Here is a 19,438-nt window from a genome sequence, read left to right as displayed (position 1 = left end):
GAGCGTCTGGCAAGGATGTGTCGGCTTTCCGTGGTCTGGAAGCTCGATCGTTCTTGGTGGTCCAGTCGGTGGTGTGACTTATCCCAGTACCATGAGCTATGTTTGCTTATGGTAAAGTTGCTTCGCTATAGCTTTTTGCAGGTCGTGGAGCTTGTCTGGTTTCGTTAGGAGCTTTCGTTCTGTGCCCGTTTTTTTTGCTTTTCCGGTCTTGGTCAGTGGGCTTCACGGTTTCCTGGTCTTTGAGCGGTTTCCGACGGTATAGGAGTTTGTATAGGTGGTTCTGGTGCATTTTATGGTTCGTGCTCCTTAACCCGTCTTCTATATCGTTTTAGTACTTATTGACGGTGACGATTACAAGTCTCGAAGAGATCATTGGAAGCTAGCTACCGCCGGAGACGTCATGGAGATTCCCGGCATCCGAGGAAACGAGGAGAACCTCACGTCTTCATGGTCATCGTCAACGGTAGAGAACGGCATCCGATTCCTAAGATTATAGAAAGTGGACTAGCGGAATGTGCCGGGTTTAGTGGGTGGGCGAAGCTAGTTTTAGCAATTTGTAAACTTGGGAAATTTTGTTCGAATCGAATTTGTAATCCGATCTTGTATCCCGGTTCTCCGGTTGATTATTGTTATAATATAATTTCAATATAAAAAAAAAAAAAAAAAAGTATAACTCGACTTGAATGGATAGATGTACAAAATTTTACTAATATTTCGAGACGCAAGGTTACACCTACGCAAGTCATACCTATATGTGATGTCATTTCTATAAATATTTTAAATGTACGTCTTTTTTTAAAACTAATTAGTACGTAGGGGTATTTAAACACGATATTAACAGAATGATATAATTTATATAAGCTACTAATTTTAAATTTAGTAGTTTGTGCTGACACACCATCACCGTGTTAATTTTATTTAGCATAACGATAGGATCACGATATGATGTTCAAGCTGCAAATACACTAGAACATTTGAAAATAGGATAAAGTTAGCAAAATCAATGAAGTAATTTTCTCTTTTTCAAAAAAGAAAGAAAGAATGGAAGAGCACGTGAGCCTCCGGGTTTCACGTAGTAGTGGGGTTCGGTGAAAACATTGGACTGAAAAGCAGACTAAAAACAAAACCCTAATCATATTTTTACAACTCAAACTCTACGTACTGTCTTCTCAAACAACTACCTTCACTACAATTTACATTGACACAGCACATTATGCACATGTGACATGTATATATACAGTAATTCGTCCTAGTACAGGTGACATATTTTCATTTTTTCTCATAACTTTGTACACCAATTCATATTATCGATCCACACAATTTTATATGTTTAAAGCTTGTAGATAATTAAAACAAAAAGAAATCGAATAACCAGTGAAAACAGGTACGTGCTAAATATTTATATAAGTCTCAACTGTGAACAGATAACTGTCTTCTCGGCCGTTGAGTAAATTAGACGTTACTCTTCCGCAAGATAACTAGTTTGAGCTTTTAAATTACCAGTTTCTACGGAAACGATATATTTGAAAATCTATACAATGTGTGGTCGAACTATATATGAAATGAAAACCAAAAGAAAAAAAAACCTTCGCTTTAAATGTCATACGTACAAAGTAATTAAGATACCAGAATGTTACATGTGTTATACCAATAATAAATCGGTTTCCTACAAAATAGATGGAAAACAAGTTAGGCTTTTGGATAGTGAAATGCCTACCTTTTGCCAAACTGGATCAACTAGACTAAAGAGAACAAATGGTTTAAAACACTAAAGGCGTAGCGGACCGGTTAATAGGTAAAATAAATGCGAAAGGGAAGGTCTAGTATATTGGTGATGGTGATGGACTCATGTTACTGTCTACATTTATTTTGGTACCTTTCCAGCCGCATAGTGGTGACTCAGATACAGTAAATTCAGCAGACGTTCTCTGTATAGGTACATACAGCGTATTTGAACTTGGAAACGTGTTTTTAGCTACGAAATTGATTCAATATTCAACATTATCATCATTGTCACAATTACCGTGAAATGTTTGCAATGCACTTGTCACATCGGACCAGTTATTTTAATTTCTATGCAAACATACCAAGAAACCTAATGTGTAAATCCATAGAAATTTCGTGATAATATGGGACATGGTGACCATAGAAAACAACTCTGTTCATCAAATAGTTATACAAGAAATAAAATATTACAAAATGATATAAGAAAATATGACAATTTTGCTTTATTGCATTGCATCTTGCACTAATATACCATGAAAGAGAGTTTAACATACATTAATACAAATTTAAAATGTGGTTAGAAATTTTAAAACAACACTAAAAAGTTTAGGCTTCAGTATATAGAGCGTTTAACATAAAACTCAATACTTTGTATGAATTTATACATAGATTTTGAAAAAAAATATAAAAAATAACAATAATGTTTTTATGCATAATTGCATCCTAAACTAGCATATTATGATGGTCAAAGAGTTTTAGAATTTTTGTTGTCTATGTTTCCTTAGAAAATAACGATTTTATAATGGTTAATCCACTAATTTAGGGATTACAGGAATTTTTTAAAAATTAATTAATATAAAATTAAAAAGATGTCAATGTACCATGAAAGAGAGTTTAAATAATATTAATACAAATTTAGAATATGGTTACAAATTTTAAAATAACGCTAAAGATTATAGGCTTCAGTATATAAAACATTTACCAAAAACTCAATATTTTCGTAGGGGTTAACACATAGATTTTGAGAAAATTTCAAAAAATTTGACAATGTTGTTTTAATGCATAGTTGCATTATGCATCAACATATGATGATGTTTAAAGAGGTTTAGAGTCTTTGTTATCTCTTTTTTCAAGAAAATAGCGATTATATAGTTGTTATTTCACCTATTTAGAGACTATTACGAAGTCTTACTAAATTAATTGATAAAAAATTATAACTATTTTCATATAACATAAAAAAAAGTTTAACATACATTAATTGAAATGTAGAATTTGGTTAGAAATTTTAAAATAACACCAAAAAGTTTAGGCTTCAGTATATAGAGTGTTTTAACGTAAAATTCAAGATTTTGTATGGGTTTATACATAAATTTTGAAAAAAATTCAAAAATATAATAATATTTTTTAATGCGTAGTTGCATCCTAAACTAACATATTATGATGGTCAAAGAGACTTGGAACCTTAGTTGTCTATGGTTCTCTAGAAAATAGCGATTTTATAATGGTTAGTCTACTAATTTAAGGATTACATGAAATTTTACAAAATTAATTGATATAAAATTAGAAAGATGCCAATGTACTATGAAAGAGAGTTTGAATAACATTAGTATAAATTTAGAATGTGGTTACAAGTTTTAAAGTAACGCTAAAGATTATAGGTTTTAGTATATAAAGCATTTACCAAAAAACTCAATATTTTTGTAGGGGTTAACACATAGATTTTAAGAAAATTTCAAAAAAATTGACAATATTTTTTTAATGCATAGTTGCATCATGCACTAACATATGATGACGTTCAAAGATGTTTGAAGCCTTTGTTGTCTCTGTTTTTTAAGAAGATAGTGATTCTATAGTGGTTATTTCACCTATTTATGGACTATTATGAAGTTTTACTAAATTAATTGATAAAAAATTATAACGATTCCTATATACCATAAAATATAGTTTAACATACATTAATACAAACGTAGAATATGGTTTAACGTAAAAAATTTAGTCTTCAGTATATAGAGCGTTTAACGTATAACTCAATATTTAGTATGAGTTTATATATAGATTTTGAAAAAAAAATTAAAAATATAAAAATATTGTTTTAATGCATAGTTGCATCCTAAACTAACATATGATGATGGTCAAAGAGGCTTGAAACCTTTTTTGTCTATGTTTCTCTAGAAAATAACGATTTTATAATGGTTAGTCCACTAATTTAGAGATTACATGAAGTTTTACAAAATTAATTGATATAAAATTAAAAAGATGCCAATGTACTATGAAAGAGAGTTTAAATAACACTAATACAGATTTATAATGTGGTTAGAAATTTTAAAATAACGCTAAAAATTATAGGTTTCAATATATAAAGCATTTACCAAAAACTTAATATTTCAGTAGATTTTGAGAAAATTTTAAAAAATTTGACATTATTGTTTTAATGTATAGTTGCATCATGCATTAACATACAATGATGTTCAAAGAGGTTTGGAGCCTTTGTTGTCTCCATTTTTCAAGAAAATAGCGATTATATAGTGGTTATTCCACTTATTTATAGATTATTGTGAAGTTTTACTAAATAAAGTGATAAAAAATTATAATGATTCCCATATATCATGAAAAAGAGTTTAACATACATTAATACAAATGTATAATGTAGTTAGAATATTAATACATAATATATCCACCATTCATATAAATATTTTCATGAAATAGAATATTTTAAAATGACAATTTAAGTCAAATTTTATTACATAATGGATCATCTATCGGTTTAATTGGTAGCTGCGTTCTAGGTTTTAGGGATTTTTTTGCGCAATTTATAAAAAAAAAATTAAATAGTGATTTTTTTTTGGAAAATCAAACCAGATTACATATAGAATCACTGGTTTTATCGCGGGTCCGGATCGAGTTTCAGAACATTGAATATTACACTTCATATGTAACATTTAAATGTAGATAGACAATTAAAAATACAAATTTATATCATATAAATTTGGTTTATTTCGAAAAAGTATCTCTCGTGTTTTCTAAATACGGATAAAATATCTAGTTTTAATTAAATCGGTAGAGATTAAGTAAAAAACTTTGTTGGTTGAGACTAAGACAAAAATATACATAAATACTAATAAAATCGTTGACATAGAAAAAGCTCACAAGAATAAATCAACCCAAAACTCCATTACTTATACATCAAAAAGAAGGGTTGTTTGGCATGAATCTGAAGTTCTTATATAAAAAAGAAAAAGAAACACGAAAAGAACACCTCCACCACTCTCTTCCTTCGTTCAAAACATGTCCCAACATGTTGACCCAAGACAGAGATGAAGAGCTAGTTTTGTTCCTGGAGATAGGTCGTCTCGAGAAAAGTCACCAAGCTTCACTTCTAACGAGTCTGTGTTCATTTATATATACTCAACAACTGTATTAAATATGGGGTTAGTCGGATTTTTATTTTCTCTTTGTTCTGTCTTTTGCAGATTTTTCAGATCATTGCAAGAGTAATACGACATCCATGTCGTCTCAACAATATCCACCCCGGAGAACTGCCGCCGATAATTTTTTGTACTCCGAAGACGAGAAGTCCGATTACGATTGGTAATGTTTTCTTTACTCTTCATCTAGGTCACGATTTTTCTTTTTATCCTTTGTTATAATTCTGATCATGTTTTCAGAAAAGTTGCCTTGTGACATACTTTTCCTGATTTAGGATAATACAAATCAAAGATCCAACCGAAATAGTAGACTTGATCAAACTCTTATACATCCTTGCTAGGCGTAATCTGATGTCTAAAAGTTTCTCACTAGCTAATATGGTTTTAATGTTCGTACATATGTATTATAAGACCAGATTTTTTTTCAGGAAAGGAGCTTTAAGGTAAATAAAAGTTAAAGAATGTTAGCATGAAGACAAGACTTTAGATCAATTTTTGTTGTGTTTCATACCTCAATGAAAACATTTTAATCAAATATTATAAAGTTTATCTTTATCAAGTTGGTTCTTCATCTAGAAAAAATATGGAAGCCCTTGCCAAATGTTTCATTATGCATGCATGCATGCTTCAAAAAGGGTCATGATTAAGGGAATCAACATAAGAAATTTGTACTTTTGTTATTGATGCATGGTTTTTTTAAAATAATGTTCAGGCTGGTTACGCCACCAGACTCACCGAGTAAAAGCTCAGTGAACCAACTCGATGCACCCGATGCCACCTTGACGATGGCTCTTAAATCCCGGGTACGAACTTGGTATGTTTCGCTATTATTTTTGGCTTATATGTGCATTATACTCTACGATAATTTCTTTATTTCTACAGTTAGAGAGTTGTCGTGAAGAAGAGAGGGACAGAACATCATCCAAAAAACAAACAATTGGGCTCAAACGACCCACGTCCTCTAACAGCTCAAGGTCAACGAGTAGACCTTCTACACCAGCCAGAAGGTCCACAACGCCAGCCACAAGGTCAACGACTCCGATTTCGCGTGTCACCTCAAAAGGTGCGCGTGCTAACTTAACCTCGTCCTCTACTAGCAGCGTAAGACCAACGAGCAGACCTTCTACGCCAACCAGAAGGCCTTCTAGCTCTGGAACTTCACGTGCCACATTAACCTCGTCTTCTACTAGCACCGTAAGACCAACGAGCAGACCTTCTACGCCACCAAGAAGGCCTTCTAGCTCTGGAACCTCACGTGCTAATTTAACCACTGCCCGTGCCACCACCGGTACAGCCACGTCTACACGATCCATCATCAGGCCAATCTCGGCACCAAGTACAAAACCGGGGTCTAGGTCAAGTACTCCAACTCGCCGTCCACCAACTCCGACAGGTTCATTAACTGTATCGAGAAGTAAACCAACTAAACCAGTATGTAAACCAGCTCCCTCACCTACATTGAGATCACGGCCATGGGAACCTTACGAGATGCCTGGTTTCTCTCTAGAAGCGCCATCAAATCTCAGGACTACGTTACCAGACAGACCACAAACGGCGTCAAGTCGTAGAACCACAGCGTTTGGTGCGTCTAGTTCGAGATCATCGTCCATAGAACGCACAGTTGCAAGGAGGCAGTCTTGTTCACCTTCTAGAAACCGCGCTCCCATTAGTAACGCAAACAGACCAGCTGGACGATCAAAGACAAGCAATGCTGATGGTGAGCTGATCAGTCCTGTAGCTAAGGGGGCTCAAATGGTCGAGAGAGTTGTGAGCGTGAGAAAACTTGCTCCACCGCGACTGACAGAAAAAGGCGGCTCCAACGCTGGGAAGTCGAGTTCGGGAGCTGATGGTGTTGGGTTTGGGAGAAACCTATCTAAAAGCTCCTTCGATATGGCCTTGAGGCATATGGTACGGTTATATATTTAGATTATTTCGTTTTGAAATTAATTAATGAGTGATATTTAATACTTTGCTTCCAATGTTTGTAGGATATCAAACAAGGGAGCATGAAAGGCAACTTCCGACAGCTAGCGACAAATGTACCGGCAGCTTCATTGTACAGTGTGAGGTCATCAGGGACCAGGAGAAAGCGTCCGGTGAGCAGCAGTGGGAGCTCGGAATCATCGAGTGTTAACATCTTGTGCTTGGACGGTAGCGATGATAATCTCAGCGACATAAGCCACTAGAGTCAACTCAACATCATTTTCTTCTTTTCATTTGCATATTATCTTTCTGTTTTAGTAGAAAATAACTCTATAAATGCTCTTGAGTGGTTTCTTGGTGAGGCTAAAGATATACTTCCTGGTATTGTGTACATTTGTTTACCTAAGGATTAAGTGTTTAGAGCGGAATGATTTTTTTTTTGTTTATTTATTTACTTTGGCTAAGCGACCATTGTTTTGCAATTTAAAAAAGAGAGATTTTGGCAATAATGAAGATACACACTCTGTTGACAATGAGAATTAGCTAGATTTTTGTAATCTGTAGAACCTCCATTATTAGAAGTGCTCTATGTTTTTAAAGAGCAGTGTGTGGAGTTACAATGTAACATGAGGTCTATCAAGAAGCCTATTAATCGCTTTTGGGCTTCTTTTACAAGTGGACAATTTACAAATACGATATAGAATCACAATAATAAGAAGTCCTTCTCTTATTCAATCACAAAGTTCTCAATCACAAATCTTAATCACACATTTATGCATCACACATTGCATCCATATATATAGGACTTAAATAAATCCTAAATCACTTAGTATTATCATATCTCCTAATCCTAAAGATAATCATAACTTCAAATAGGAAAAGGAAACTTATATCTCAAGCTTATCCAACAACATTCTCCCCCTTAAGCTTGAACTTGTCTTCACACACATTTTGAACTCCAATAAGATCTCTCATCTCCTTGAATCTAATTCTTCCAAGTGACTTAGTAAGAATATCCGCTTTCTGTTTGCTTCCTGGGATATGATCGACCTCAACTAATTCATTCTCAACACATTCACGTATAAAGTGAAATCTCCGGTGAATATGCTTGCTTCGGCCATGGAACACGGGGTTTTTGCTAAGTGCTATGGCCGATTTGTTATCCACCTTGATCATCACTCTTTTGCTTTCCTTTCCGATGGCTTCACTAAGAAGCTCTTGCAGCCATATCGCCTGTTTGGCTGCTTCTGTTGCAGCCATGAACTCAGCTTCACACGATGACAACGCCACTATTTCTTGCTTAGTTGAGCACCACGTTATAGGACACTCACCCAGATAGAAAATGTGCCCGGTCGTACTCTTACCATCATCAATATCAACATTATGAGAACTGTCGCTATAGCCCATCAGTTCAGTCCCTTTGTCGTGCGGGTAGTAAAGCCCGAGAGAGCAAGTTCCACGAAGGTATCTTAGTATTTGCTTCAGAGCAGCACCATGGGACGTCCTAGGATCCTGCATATACCTACTGAGAACACCAACGCTAAAGGACAGGTCCGGTCGCGTGTGTAATAAGTAACGGAGACATCCAATGGCGCGACGATACTCCCTTTCATCAATCCTTTCTTCGTCGGATGACTTAGAGAAGGCTGCGTTCAGCTCCATAGGTACATGAGTAGGATTACAAGAATCCATCTTAGCTTCTTGAAGGATTTTCTGTGCGTATCTATCTTGCTTGAGTACTATCCCACTCTTACCTTGCATCACTTCAATTCCCAAATAGTATGTTAATAGACCGAGATCACTCATCTCAAACTTCGCTGCCATCTCTTGCTTAAACTTCAGTATAGAACTCAATGAGGAACCAGTAACTAGAAGATCGTCCACATATACTACGACAATAAGTAGCTCTTGGTTACTTTCCTTCCGATAAAGTGACGGCTCCTTTGAACATCGTTTGAATTTCAATCCACAAAGTATCTGGTTAAGCTTTATATTCCAAGCTCTAGGAGCTTGTCGTAATCCATAGAGAGCCTTTTGAAGCTTGTATACCTTGTGTTCTTCCCTAGCGACAATAAAACCTTCAGGTTGAGTGACGAACACGTCTTCCTTTAGCTCCCCGTGTAGGAATGCAGTTTTAACGTCAAGATGGTGTATCTCCCATCCATGTGATCCTGCCAAGGCGATAATCAATCTAATTGTCTCAATACGAGCCACTGGAGCGAACACTTCATCATAGTCCACCCCATGTCGCTGAACGTATCCTTTAGCTACTAGACGGGCTTTGTATTTGTTGATCGAACCATCAGCATTGCGCTTAACCTTAAATACCCACTTCAAGCCAATTGGTTTAACACCTCTAGGCAGTTCAACCAGTTCCCATGTATTATTTTTTTCAATCGACTTGATCTCCTCTTTGCACGCATCTATCCAGACCTGCAGCTCCTTAGCTTCATTGTAGTCCCAAGGTTCCTCGTTAACTAACATCAAAAAACGTTCACCCTCTATTTCCGCCATGAGAACGTAATCATCAAGATATGCAGGTCTTGTAGATGTTCTTGTTGATCGTCGTAGTGGTATAACTCCATCGCTATTTTCATCTTCACTAACACCATCTTCCTCATGCTCATTATCATCTTCATTCCCATCACCATCGTCTTCACCATTCGTGGTAACATCACTCCAAGGTCTTTGGACGATAGTGAACTCGCCAACTTCCTTATCGACTGCTTCCTCTGTCCAGCACCATTGCTTGCTTTCATCAAACACAACGTCACGGCTCACAATGATACGTTTGCTCTGAGGGTCGAGAAGACGGTAAGCTTTGGATCCTGGTTCTGTTCCTAAGTGGACAAGAATTCTGGACCTGTCATCTAGTTTCTTCCTACCAGCCTTCTCAGTTCTCGCGTAGCAAATACACCCAAACACTTTTAAGTGTGATAAATTCGGCTTCTGACTTCTCAAAGCTTCGTATGGAGTTAATCCTTCAAGCGATCTCGTTGCAACTCTGTTAATCAAGTAGGTGGCATGCCTTATTGCTTCTCCCCACAGATGATTCGGCATGTTCATATGTTTCAAGATACTCCTTGTCATCTCTAATAACGTTCTGTTCCGTCTTTCCACTACTCCGTTTTGCTGAGGAGAATACGGTGCAGTCAGGTGACGACTGATTCCGAACTTGTCACAATAGGACTGAAATTCATGAGACACGAATTCACCTCCTCTATCTGTTCGTAGCGTCTTTAACTCTGATTTTGTTTCTTGCTCAGCACGCAGTTTGAAGATTTTAAATTTTTCAAGTGCTTCACTTTTTTCTTTGATCAGAATTGTCCACATGTATCGTGAATAATCGTCGATAAGAACAAAGATGTACCTCTTGTGAGCTGGTGTTGGTGGTGTGATAGGTCCACAGAGGTCTGCGTGAATCAATTCGAGAGGTTTTGATGCTCGAAAAACAGTTGCTTGTGGGAAGGGTTTCCTGGTTTGTTTTCCCTTCAGACATGAAACGCAAGCTTCAGTGTTGCACTTGACTTCGGGCACGCCTGTTACGAGTTCTTTCTTAACCATTTGCCTCATGGTCTCTTTGTTGATATGTCCTAACCGTGCGTGCCACAAAGTAGACTCCGCATACGTCGATATCTGCAAACATTCAATATGATCTGCCTGTAGCATGACTTTGTATAAGCGATTTTGAGCCCTTGTTGTTTTAACCATTAGTAATCCATGCTTGTCGACCAACTTGAGCGTGTTATCCTTCATATTAACCTCACAGCCTGCTTCGGTGGCTTGTCCTAAACTGATGATGTTGCTTCGTAACGCCGGTATATAGTAGACATCTTTCAAAATTTTCTTCCCTCCATCAACAATGAAACGTATTGAGCCTTTTCCCATTATATCGATCCGTGAATCATCTCCAAAACGTACCTTCCCAGTGATGGTATCGTCAAGCTCGAAGAAGAACATGCGGTTCCCACTCATGTGGTTACTAGCGCCATTGTCTAAATACCATACATTCTTAGCATCTGATTCGGTATCAAAGGTCTTAGGGTTCACATTCTTCTCATTCAAATAGACGACCTCGTTCATCATCAGAGCATCCGCTTCTTGAGTCTCTTCGTCCTTCTTCTCATTCCCTTCGACAGTCTCTTGTAGTTTCAATATCTTATCTGGACAGTCGGTAGCGTAATGTCCAAGTTTGTCACAACTGAAACACGTGATGTGTGAAGCATCTCCTCCGACTCTTCCTTGCCTATAAGCATCTCTTTGTTGTTGGAAGGACCCACGACCGCGACTTCGTCCTCTCCAGTTCGATCTGCCACCACGACCTCGTCCACGGCTATGGTAGTTCTCATGATTTGAGCCTGCATTGGCGTACATCAGTTTCCCTGTTTCATCATCGATATCTTCTTCTTCTTCTTCAGCTATTCTTTCTTCGTACGCCTTTAGTCTACCAACTATATCTTCATAGCTTGTGGTATTAAGATCCAGAACTTGTTCAAGGGAAGCAACCATATGAATGTACTTTTTCCTTGGTAAGCTCTTTAGAAATTTTTTCACAAGTTTAGATTCTTCAATTATTTCTCCTAAGGAGGCAGACTTGGACGCTATTTCAGATAATTTTCCCGAGAATGTATCTATTGTATCTCCATCTTTCATCTTGATTCTATCAAACTCAGCCATTAAGGTTTGTAACCTAGCTTCTTTCACTCGCTCAGCTCCGACATGTCTCGCCTTTATTGCCTCCCAAACCGCCTTTGATGTATCAATGTCGCCAACTTGTAACACCAGGGCTTCTGGTATAGACTGGAACAAAAACGCAATAGCCATATTGTTTTTCTTCTCATCTTTGGTTCCGGGGTCTATGGTTTCCCATACTTCGCTGACTTTAAGAGCTATCTTCATTCTCATTGCCCAAACGGTATAATTTGATGAAGTTAGCATCGGAAATTTGACGGAGGTAGGTCGGCCGTCTTGGTGTAACACGATATCGCTTTTGCCATCTCCCATTGTTGCTGTTTGTAAGCTTCAAAGTTGTTTGGCTCTGATACCAAATATAGAATCACAATAATAAGAAGTCCTTCTCTTATTCAATCACAAAGTTCTCAATCACAAATCTTAATCACACATTTATGCATCACACATTGCATCCATATATATAGGACTTAAATAAATCCTAAATCACTTAGTATTATCATATCTCCTAATCCTAAAGATAATCATAACTTCAAATAGGAAAAGGAAACTTATATCTCAAGCTTATCCAACAACATACGAGCTGGATCCCATTACAAATCGTCTTTTTGACACCTAACAATACACCATTGAAACAGTCATAAGTCAATTATTTACGGGGGATTTTTTTATTATATAGCAGTATCATCCTACAAAAATCAAGGAATAAGTTTCCAACACTTTATTAAAGATTTATGATTACAGAAAAAAGTTGCATTATCGAATTGAAAAAGATGGGATTTTGTACATGTATTAGCACATTAAGAACGTGACCAGTGAAGAAGGAAACAAACAAAGACCAGAATGACTTTATCAACCGCGCCGTCGTTTCGCAATTGAAATATCTAAATATTGTAGATAAAATAAATCTCAACCGTTCAAAGTGCCATGCCATCGAGTAACCTCCATCCGCTTTAGATAGCCTGAAACGCCGTCGTTTTCAGCAGCCGTAACTGACTTCAGATACGTATTGCATAAACTCGGGATCGTTCTCGATCCCAGCCATGGTTTCCGGCGCCAGAACCACTTCCAGATCTACGCTTCCGTTCCCTTCTCTCCCCGGAAACGCCGAGATCTTCCCGTCGAATTTGTTCGCTCCGCCGCTCCTCACCGCCAACGGCTTTCCCCATCCGAAATCGTTGTCGTACATCGGGAATCTCGGCGAGCTCCCCATCGTGATCGAAGCGCCGTCTGCATTTCCCAAAGGGAACAGCCTCGGATTGCTCTCCCAATCGGCTATCCCGCTGCGGACCGTCGCGTCGTCGTGCGCCACCACGTTCCTGTGAAGCTGACCGGCGGACCATCGGAGATCTTTCGTGAGCACATCTCCCGCGGAGGCCATCGTCGGTATGCTCTGTATCGCGTTTCCGAAGTAGTAAGGATCCATCTTAGGCTCAAGCCTGTGGCGGCAGTTAACCGCCATCCGAAACGTCGTCGTCTTGCTCGGATCGAGGTTCCTCGCTCGCGTCACGGATCGCCATAGCTGAGCACTGAGAGATTGGAACGACGAAATCTCAGCCGTTCGATCGTAGCTCTTCTTTTTCGTTATCTTCCCGTTACCGTTACCATTACCGTTAGTTATCATCCCGTCGTTGCTTACCTTCCCGAGTATCTCTTCTGTGTTAACGACCGTCTCGATTCCGTTGACTTTGCTGTTAGTCCTCTGTTTTAATTTCAAAATCGCTTCTCTGCTGAAATGAAAAACTCTCTCCCGGAGAGGCTGATCCGCGTCGAAGGTTACACGTGGACCACCGGGAGGGACCGGGAGAACGGCGGGGGAGTCGAAGACGGTGTTTCGGGAGAAATCAGGAAGGTGTTTGATCTTGCAAGCGCCGCTGGTGGCGTCAGCGAAGGTGTTGAAGAAGTGCCAGAAGGAAGTTCCATCAGTAACGGAATGATTAACGGTGCATCCGATGAAGACGCCGTCGTCTAGCTCCGTCACTTGGACGGCGGAGAGAGGCTTATGGTGGCCGTTGTAGCTGACGAGGCGCTCGAAAACGAAAAACTCGCGGACGAGAAGAGGAACGTCTTTACCGGGAGAGAGAACGTCGGAGACGGTGATGTGTTTGGCGGAAGCAGCGACGAATTCAACTCCGGAGTCGTTGCAGGTGATGTAGATGTGACCGGAGGGACTGGTGGAGAAACGGCCGGCTAAGGCAGGGAAAAGAGAGAGGGTGGAGGAGAGTGAACGGCGGAGAGAGGAGACAAGGTCGTCGAAGGAGAAGGAAGGAGGAGGGCGACTGAGGAGCACGCCCTTCTGAATGTAATGGCATGAGAGCATAGGGAGATCGGAGACGGAGAGACGGAGATCGGCCACGGTGGACCTCTTCTCCGGATACACAATGCATTTCGAGATTTCTGTTACCGAACAAGAAGGCATTTTGTAAAGAAAGAAACAAAATATGTAAAAGAAGATATTGATTTGGGAGCTGTGGTAATTGCCGTATTGGTGAGGAGAAGAGTCATGGGAGCAAGGGGGTTTATATAGTGGTCTTGTCGGAGCAATGGTTGGATTCATGAACTTGAGTGGTTACTAACTTTTGTCGAGTTATTTAAATTCTTATTATATCACTCTTATATCTGCAGTATTCATATGGTTATACTTATTTAACTTGTAAACAAACAAAAATTAACATTATTCACATCAATCATGCATGCTTGTCCCGATTAGCTAAACTGTGCGTTCAAGGCCAATTAGATTGAGTATTACATTTCACTATGCAGTTGATCAAAAATTACAGGGAGATATAAGTTAAGAATCTATAATATATATATAGTAACTTTTTTTTAGAACTCGTATATAGTATCTTGTTTTTATAGTTTTTTATTATGGTAAACTAATGAACAGTACTGAACCAAGATTTAAATACTTTTACTATATTTTTTATATCTTATTATCATGAGTTTTTTCTACGAGAGCTAATTATAAGATTGAAGAAATGCGACTGTCCTGAAATATACTGTAGTTACATATATAAAGGTAAACTATATATTTAATTTTGTCCTATATTATTGTTTATCTGTATTGACTCTAATTATGAACATGTAATATCCTGATTTATTTTATCTATGACTAGGAACACACATGCTGGCAACAAAAAAATACTCCTACTAGTTAAGTAGTTAAGAGATCTCATGCAAATTCAATGATTAATCCCGAAATCAGTTTTTATTAGATTGAATCAAAACCAACATAGCTTCTGTGGGGATTATAATACCTATGTCCAGCTGTGAAAGATCACTTTAACATTTCTAATTATTATAACCTTTTGTTCTTATGAAAGTTAAATTGTTTTCCAATTGTAACGAGACATGCCAATTTATTTACTAATTAGTGTCAACAAAATTACATTCATTACATGCCACTATGCATGAACAAGTAATTTAAGTATTCTATAATTATTTTAAATGGCACAAATAAGGAGACACATACTACTACTTCATTATTTACCTAATTATACCCTTAATTATTAGGGAAAATTGGATAAATAGGACACTTTGAACTTGGATTTGTCACATTAGGATTTCTAGAAGATATTTTAGGAAAATAGGATTTTAGATCTTGTAAAATACCAAAGTACCCTTAATTTACCAATTATGTTGAATTTAAATTATAAATTATAATAATTTTCGTAATAGATTTTAATGTTAAAATTAAAATCTATAAAAATTAAAAAATAAAAAAAACACTAAATGGGAAAAAAGGAGACGCGGGATGCCGCAAACCTAATTCCCCTTTCTCTTTGTCTTCTCCGTCGTAGACTCGTCGCTCTCCCACGGCGATTTAGGGTTCAACGGTGAGAAGCTCTGTTCTTCGTCGGTGTTTCATCAGCCCGTGGTCTCTACTCTCGTCTCCGTCACCATCCTTTTCGATCTCACTGAAGACACAACGGCTGCGAATCGTTCTTCCTCTTCGTCGGGTCAAATCGATTTTCGAAGTGTTCTTCCATCAATTTCGCCTCTCAATCTCACAATTCTTCACAGAAGGTATTGGATTTCATCTATAGATTCTCATATTAAACGAAATCGAAGTGTTCTTCCATTAAAGCTTGATTTTTTTTTAAATGATTTGCCGTGTTTCTTAAAATAATTTTGTTTCACGGATTGGTTGATATTATTGAAACCTTTACATGTGTGATGATATTGAAACCTTTACATGTTGAACTAATAATTTTGTCACGGTTTGTAGCTATGTCTGAGGAGCTACCGAAGAGGCTTTTTAAGGAGGGCGAGGAGCCCCGAGTTACTCAGATCAACAACAACTGCAGGATCGACTACATAATCCGAAAGTTCCAAGCGTGGCTGCCAAAGGAGTTGGATGTCGTGAAGAAAGACCCGGTTTTTCATCAGATTTTTAAGCTCCATGAGAATGGTCTTGGATACTCTGCGAGGGTGATACACAGCTTCTTGTGTAGGGAGCTGGTGACTTTCTTACAGCACGAGCTATGGTTTGTCTTTGCGAGGAGACCGCTTCGATTCTCATTGCAAGAGTTCCACGCCGTAACCGGGTTTGAATGCGATACTCACATTTCGATTGAGGAGTTTGAAGAGTGGAAATATGATGGTGGTTTCTGGAGCAAGGTTTTGAGGAGAAAAGATGGAACAATTACACTCTTCAACCTGTGGACTAAGGACAAGGAAGCTGTAAAGAAATGGAAGAATGCAGATCGCATACGTCTTATCTACTTGGCGATCATTCTTTGTGTGGTATTGGCGAGAGATGAGAAGGCTAATATCCCCCTGAAGTACATCGCGGTGGTCATGGATCTTGACAGAGTTCGAAGGTATCCTTGGGGAGTTGCTGCTTATGACCTTCTCTGCAAATCCATAGCCAAAAATCGTTCCCAACTGAAGGAAAAGACCACTAGCTATGTCTTGGATGGCTTCTCATACGCCTTGCAGATTTGGGCAATGGAAGCGGTGCCAAAAATCGGGAAGCTTTGTGGAAAAAAGCTGGATAAGGGTTTCAAGGACGGTCCTAGATGCATAAACTGGATGGGAGCTGCGAAGGTGTCATATGAGGAGATCATTCGCTTGGAGGAGATTATTACACCCAAGGTAATTTTATCTATTTATGACGACTCTTTCCGGTTTGAAATGAGTAGTTAGTATCTAACTGTATTTCCCTGTCTTGTGTAGGATGACATCTACCCATACATCTCATGGACAGGAAATTATGATGTTGTCAAAGCTCAGGCGTTTCGCAGAGATGATGATGTGGAGGATGACAGAATCAAGGTTCTGATGGAGATGATAAAGAAGGGGCATGATTTTAGTGAGCATGTTTGGGAAACTGAAGAAAATGAAGTGATTTCTTTATCTCTCGATGACGAATCAGCTGTGAATGATGAAGCAAGCGTGAATGTTGAAGCAGCCGAGAGTGATGACGACTTTCAGACTCCGAAAGGATCAAAAAACGTTGGTTCTAGATCAAAGAGGGGTAAAAAGAGGCTTCCCGATCGTGGTATGGAGAAGAGAAAGCATAAGGTTCTCGCAAGTGGCGCAAAGCAAGCTCCTTTTAATGAAGACATGAAGGCTTTTATGACACAGTTGTTTGAGCACAACTTCTCTGGAATGGAACAAAGGATACAGAAACAGATGGCCGAGACATTTGAGCAGATGCGGACAGAGCTTAAACAATCACGTAAGGAAGCCAGCGTTGAAGTTGAGCTTGGAGAGCCTTCACCGACAAAGCCATCGACGAGCCAGGCACCGTTGAGGAGGTCCACACGCGGGGTAAACAAACACTAGTCTTCACCATCCTCTTCAATGTTATTTTGTCTTGTTTAAGTTCGTGGTTTGCGTGTCTGTTTGTTTTATTGGCATCTAAGTTATCGGCCTGAATTTTGTTGTACTTTATAAGGTCTCGGTTTGTATGTGTGCTTGGTGTGTAAGTGTTCTTGGTTTGTAAGTGTCTTGTTTGAACTTATGTAATGGTCTGGAACTTTTATGTAAAATAATTATTAATGATAATGTATTTTGGTATCTCAATTATTGCTTATTTGTCATGAAATAACAGGATGGTTCCGAGACTACATTCGATGTGAATTATAGTGAAGCAGATGATTTGGGTCGCGGGATAGGTACACAAGGGGTTGAAGGGCTTTCTCAGACGTCGTATGTGCCAGGCTTTGATCCATCTCAGGACAAAAAAGAAGAAGACTGGTGGACTCCAATGACTTCGGTCCGAGGTTCAGTGGATAATCCAGTAAAGAAAGAAAAGACAGAGATGAATACAGCTCCACCGCCGTCACAGTGGGAGAAATGGTGCAAAAGAAAAGGTCATGGACTTCAGCTTAGCGATTCACCATTGCCAGAAGATGCTTCTCCGCAGGCGTCACTTTATTATATCTCCGAAGAGTCATGGAAAGGATTCACGGAATGGGCATTAAAGCCTATACCTTTAACAATTGGTCCTACATGCTTTAATTTGTCTGTAGCTACAAGAGTAGTAAGTGCTGGAAAATGGCTTGGAAACGAGGTAATGAATCTTGTACTAACCTTTAGTGAATTTATCTTCCTAACACTTCTTATATGCTATATTACTTAACTTTCATTGTAAATTTTTAGGAGATGGATGCGGTTATGTTTATATGGCGTGTGAACACTACATTGAATCGTTGGGCCCCTCGGCGTGTTGCTTTCATGAGTGCTATGTTTTGCCTCCAAGTAGACGCTGCATACAAGAAGTTTTTACCAAACAAAAAAGCCTATCAATTGCCTGATTTCCTTCTTGGGTACGGCAGAGGAGAGCTTCCATCTCATGGGCGGACTGATCTAGTTTGGGGTGTTGATGTTGATCGACTCTACTTTCCTCTGTTTGTAAATGGTAACCATTCAGTTCTTTTTACATCCTAGTATACATTTCTTCGTTTACAAATTTTTGTGGACACGAACGCAGGTAATCACTGGGTTGGTGTCTGTGTAAACATCATTGAAAGAAAAGTAGAAGTCTTTGATTGCGGTCGGGGAAAGAACAGACAGTACGTTGAGAAGTTTGCTGCTATCATTCCTAGGATTGTGAAGTCCGTTGCACCACAAGAAAGACAGAAGCAGCTACTCCTCTCATCATATTCTATCGTGGATGTGCCTATGAAGTTGAGATTGAATAAAAGTTGTTGTGATTGCGGTGCATACGCTTTGAAGCACTTGGAATGCTCGCTGCTTGGTCTTGACGTCAGTTTAGTGGATGATGAAATCATTATGGGTTGTAGACAGAAGATTGGAGTGGACTTATGGGAGGCTGCACACGACCCCATCTTTGCTGAGGTTATGACACGATATGTGCCTTCACCATGGGAGAGGTCTGAGGTCTTTGACCTGGAGGATGATTGATTAACTGTGATTTTAGTAGTTTGGTTTGTTAGAATTAGAAAACAACTTTGGCTTTGGTATTTGATTTGAATTAAGAAACAACTCTAGCTTTGATTTTGTATAAATTATGAAACAACCCTATAAAGAACAAAATCATAAAAACTGAGGACCCAAACCCTAAACAAACCCTTAACTAAAACCATAACCATAGACATACCCTAACCAAACCCTTAACTTAAACCATAACCATAGACATACCCTAACCAAACCCTAAAACCATAATACAATCATGATTCTTAATCATACCCTAAACAAACCCTAAA

At 38.5% G+C, this 19,438-nt stretch overlaps 3 protein-coding genes across 4 annotated transcripts; 2 read left to right on the top strand and 1 right to left on the bottom strand.

The window, feature by feature from the left end:
- The first annotated feature begins 4,637 nt into the window (after positions 1-4,637).
- LOC106424033 (uncharacterized protein DDB_G0271670) lies at positions 4,638-7,552 on the top strand. The gene is made up of 5 exons (XM_013864769.3): positions 4,638-5,108; positions 5,196-5,313; positions 5,863-5,953; positions 6,033-7,058; positions 7,139-7,552. The coding sequence occupies exons 1-5, from the start codon at positions 4,931-4,933 to the stop codon at positions 7,334-7,336; spliced, it is 1,611 nt and encodes a 536-aa protein (XP_013720223.2). The 5' UTR covers positions 4,638-4,930; the 3' UTR covers positions 7,337-7,552.
- Positions 7,553-12,468: 4,916 nt separating this feature from the next.
- On the bottom strand, positions 12,469-14,472 carry LOC106424066 (uncharacterized acetyltransferase At3g50280). Its single transcript, XM_013864806.3, has one exon. It carries the CDS (start codon positions 14,317-14,319, stop codon positions 12,742-12,744), a length of 1,578 nt encoding a protein of 525 aa, XP_013720260.1. The 5' UTR covers positions 14,320-14,472; the 3' UTR covers positions 12,469-12,741.
- Positions 14,473-15,272: 800 nt separating this feature from the next.
- LOC106424044 lies at positions 15,273-19,085 on the top strand. Of its 2 annotated transcripts, XM_022697677.2 has the most exons (4): positions 15,273-15,788; positions 15,991-16,859; positions 16,941-17,537; positions 17,821-19,085. In XM_022697677.2, exons 2-4 carry the CDS (start codon positions 15,993-15,995, stop codon positions 18,349-18,351), a joined length of 1,995 nt encoding a protein of 664 aa, XP_022553398.1. In that variant the 5' UTR covers positions 15,273-15,788; positions 15,991-15,992; the 3' UTR covers positions 18,352-19,085. The 2 variants fall into 2 exon arrangements, with proteins under 2 accessions (XP_022553398.1, XP_048602635.1); XM_048746678.1 differs by lacking the exon at positions 15,273-15,788 and having other exon boundaries at positions 15,872-16,859.
- Positions 19,086-19,438: the final 353 nt, after the last annotated feature.

This window comes from Brassica napus, chromosome C2, assembly GCF_020379485.1.
Source record: "Brassica napus cultivar Da-Ae chromosome C2, Da-Ae, whole genome shotgun sequence".
In the NCBI taxonomy this organism is placed as follows: domain Eukaryota; kingdom Viridiplantae; phylum Streptophyta; class Magnoliopsida; order Brassicales; family Brassicaceae; genus Brassica; species Brassica napus.
The sequence above is the reverse complement of the archived record's forward strand: the minus strand, read 5'-3'. Positions and strand labels throughout refer to the sequence as shown.

What these genes read in the sequence shown, in the direction of transcription:
- LOC106424044 (XM_048746678.1), top strand. Translation starts at nt 15,939, where the DNA reads ATGATATTGAAACCTTTACATGTTGAACTAATAATTTTGTCACGGTTT. An exon ending in AGGAGATTATTACACCCAAG is followed by an intron (nt 16,860 to 16,940) that starts GTAATTTTATCT and finishes TGTCTTGTGTAG; the next exon opens with GATGACATCTACCCATACAT. An exon ending in TGAGGAGGTCCACACGCGGG is followed by an intron (nt 17,538 to 17,820) that starts GTAAACAAACAC and finishes ATGAAATAACAG; the next exon opens with GATGGTTCCGAGACTACATT.
- LOC106424066 (XM_013864806.3), bottom strand. Translation starts at nt 14,319, where the DNA reads ATGAATCCAACCATTGCTCCGACAAGACCACTATATAAACCCCCTTGC.
- LOC106424033 (XM_013864769.3), top strand. Translation starts at nt 4,931, where the DNA reads ATGAATCTGAAGTTCTTATATAAAAAAGAAAAAGAAACACGAAAAGAA. An exon ending in CGATGGCTCTTAAATCCCGG is followed by an intron (nt 5,954 to 6,032) that starts GTACGAACTTGG and finishes TTATTTCTACAG; the next exon opens with TTAGAGAGTTGTCGTGAAGA. An exon ending in ATATGGCCTTGAGGCATATG is followed by an intron (nt 7,059 to 7,138) that starts GTACGGTTATAT and finishes CAATGTTTGTAG; the next exon opens with GATATCAAACAAGGGAGCAT.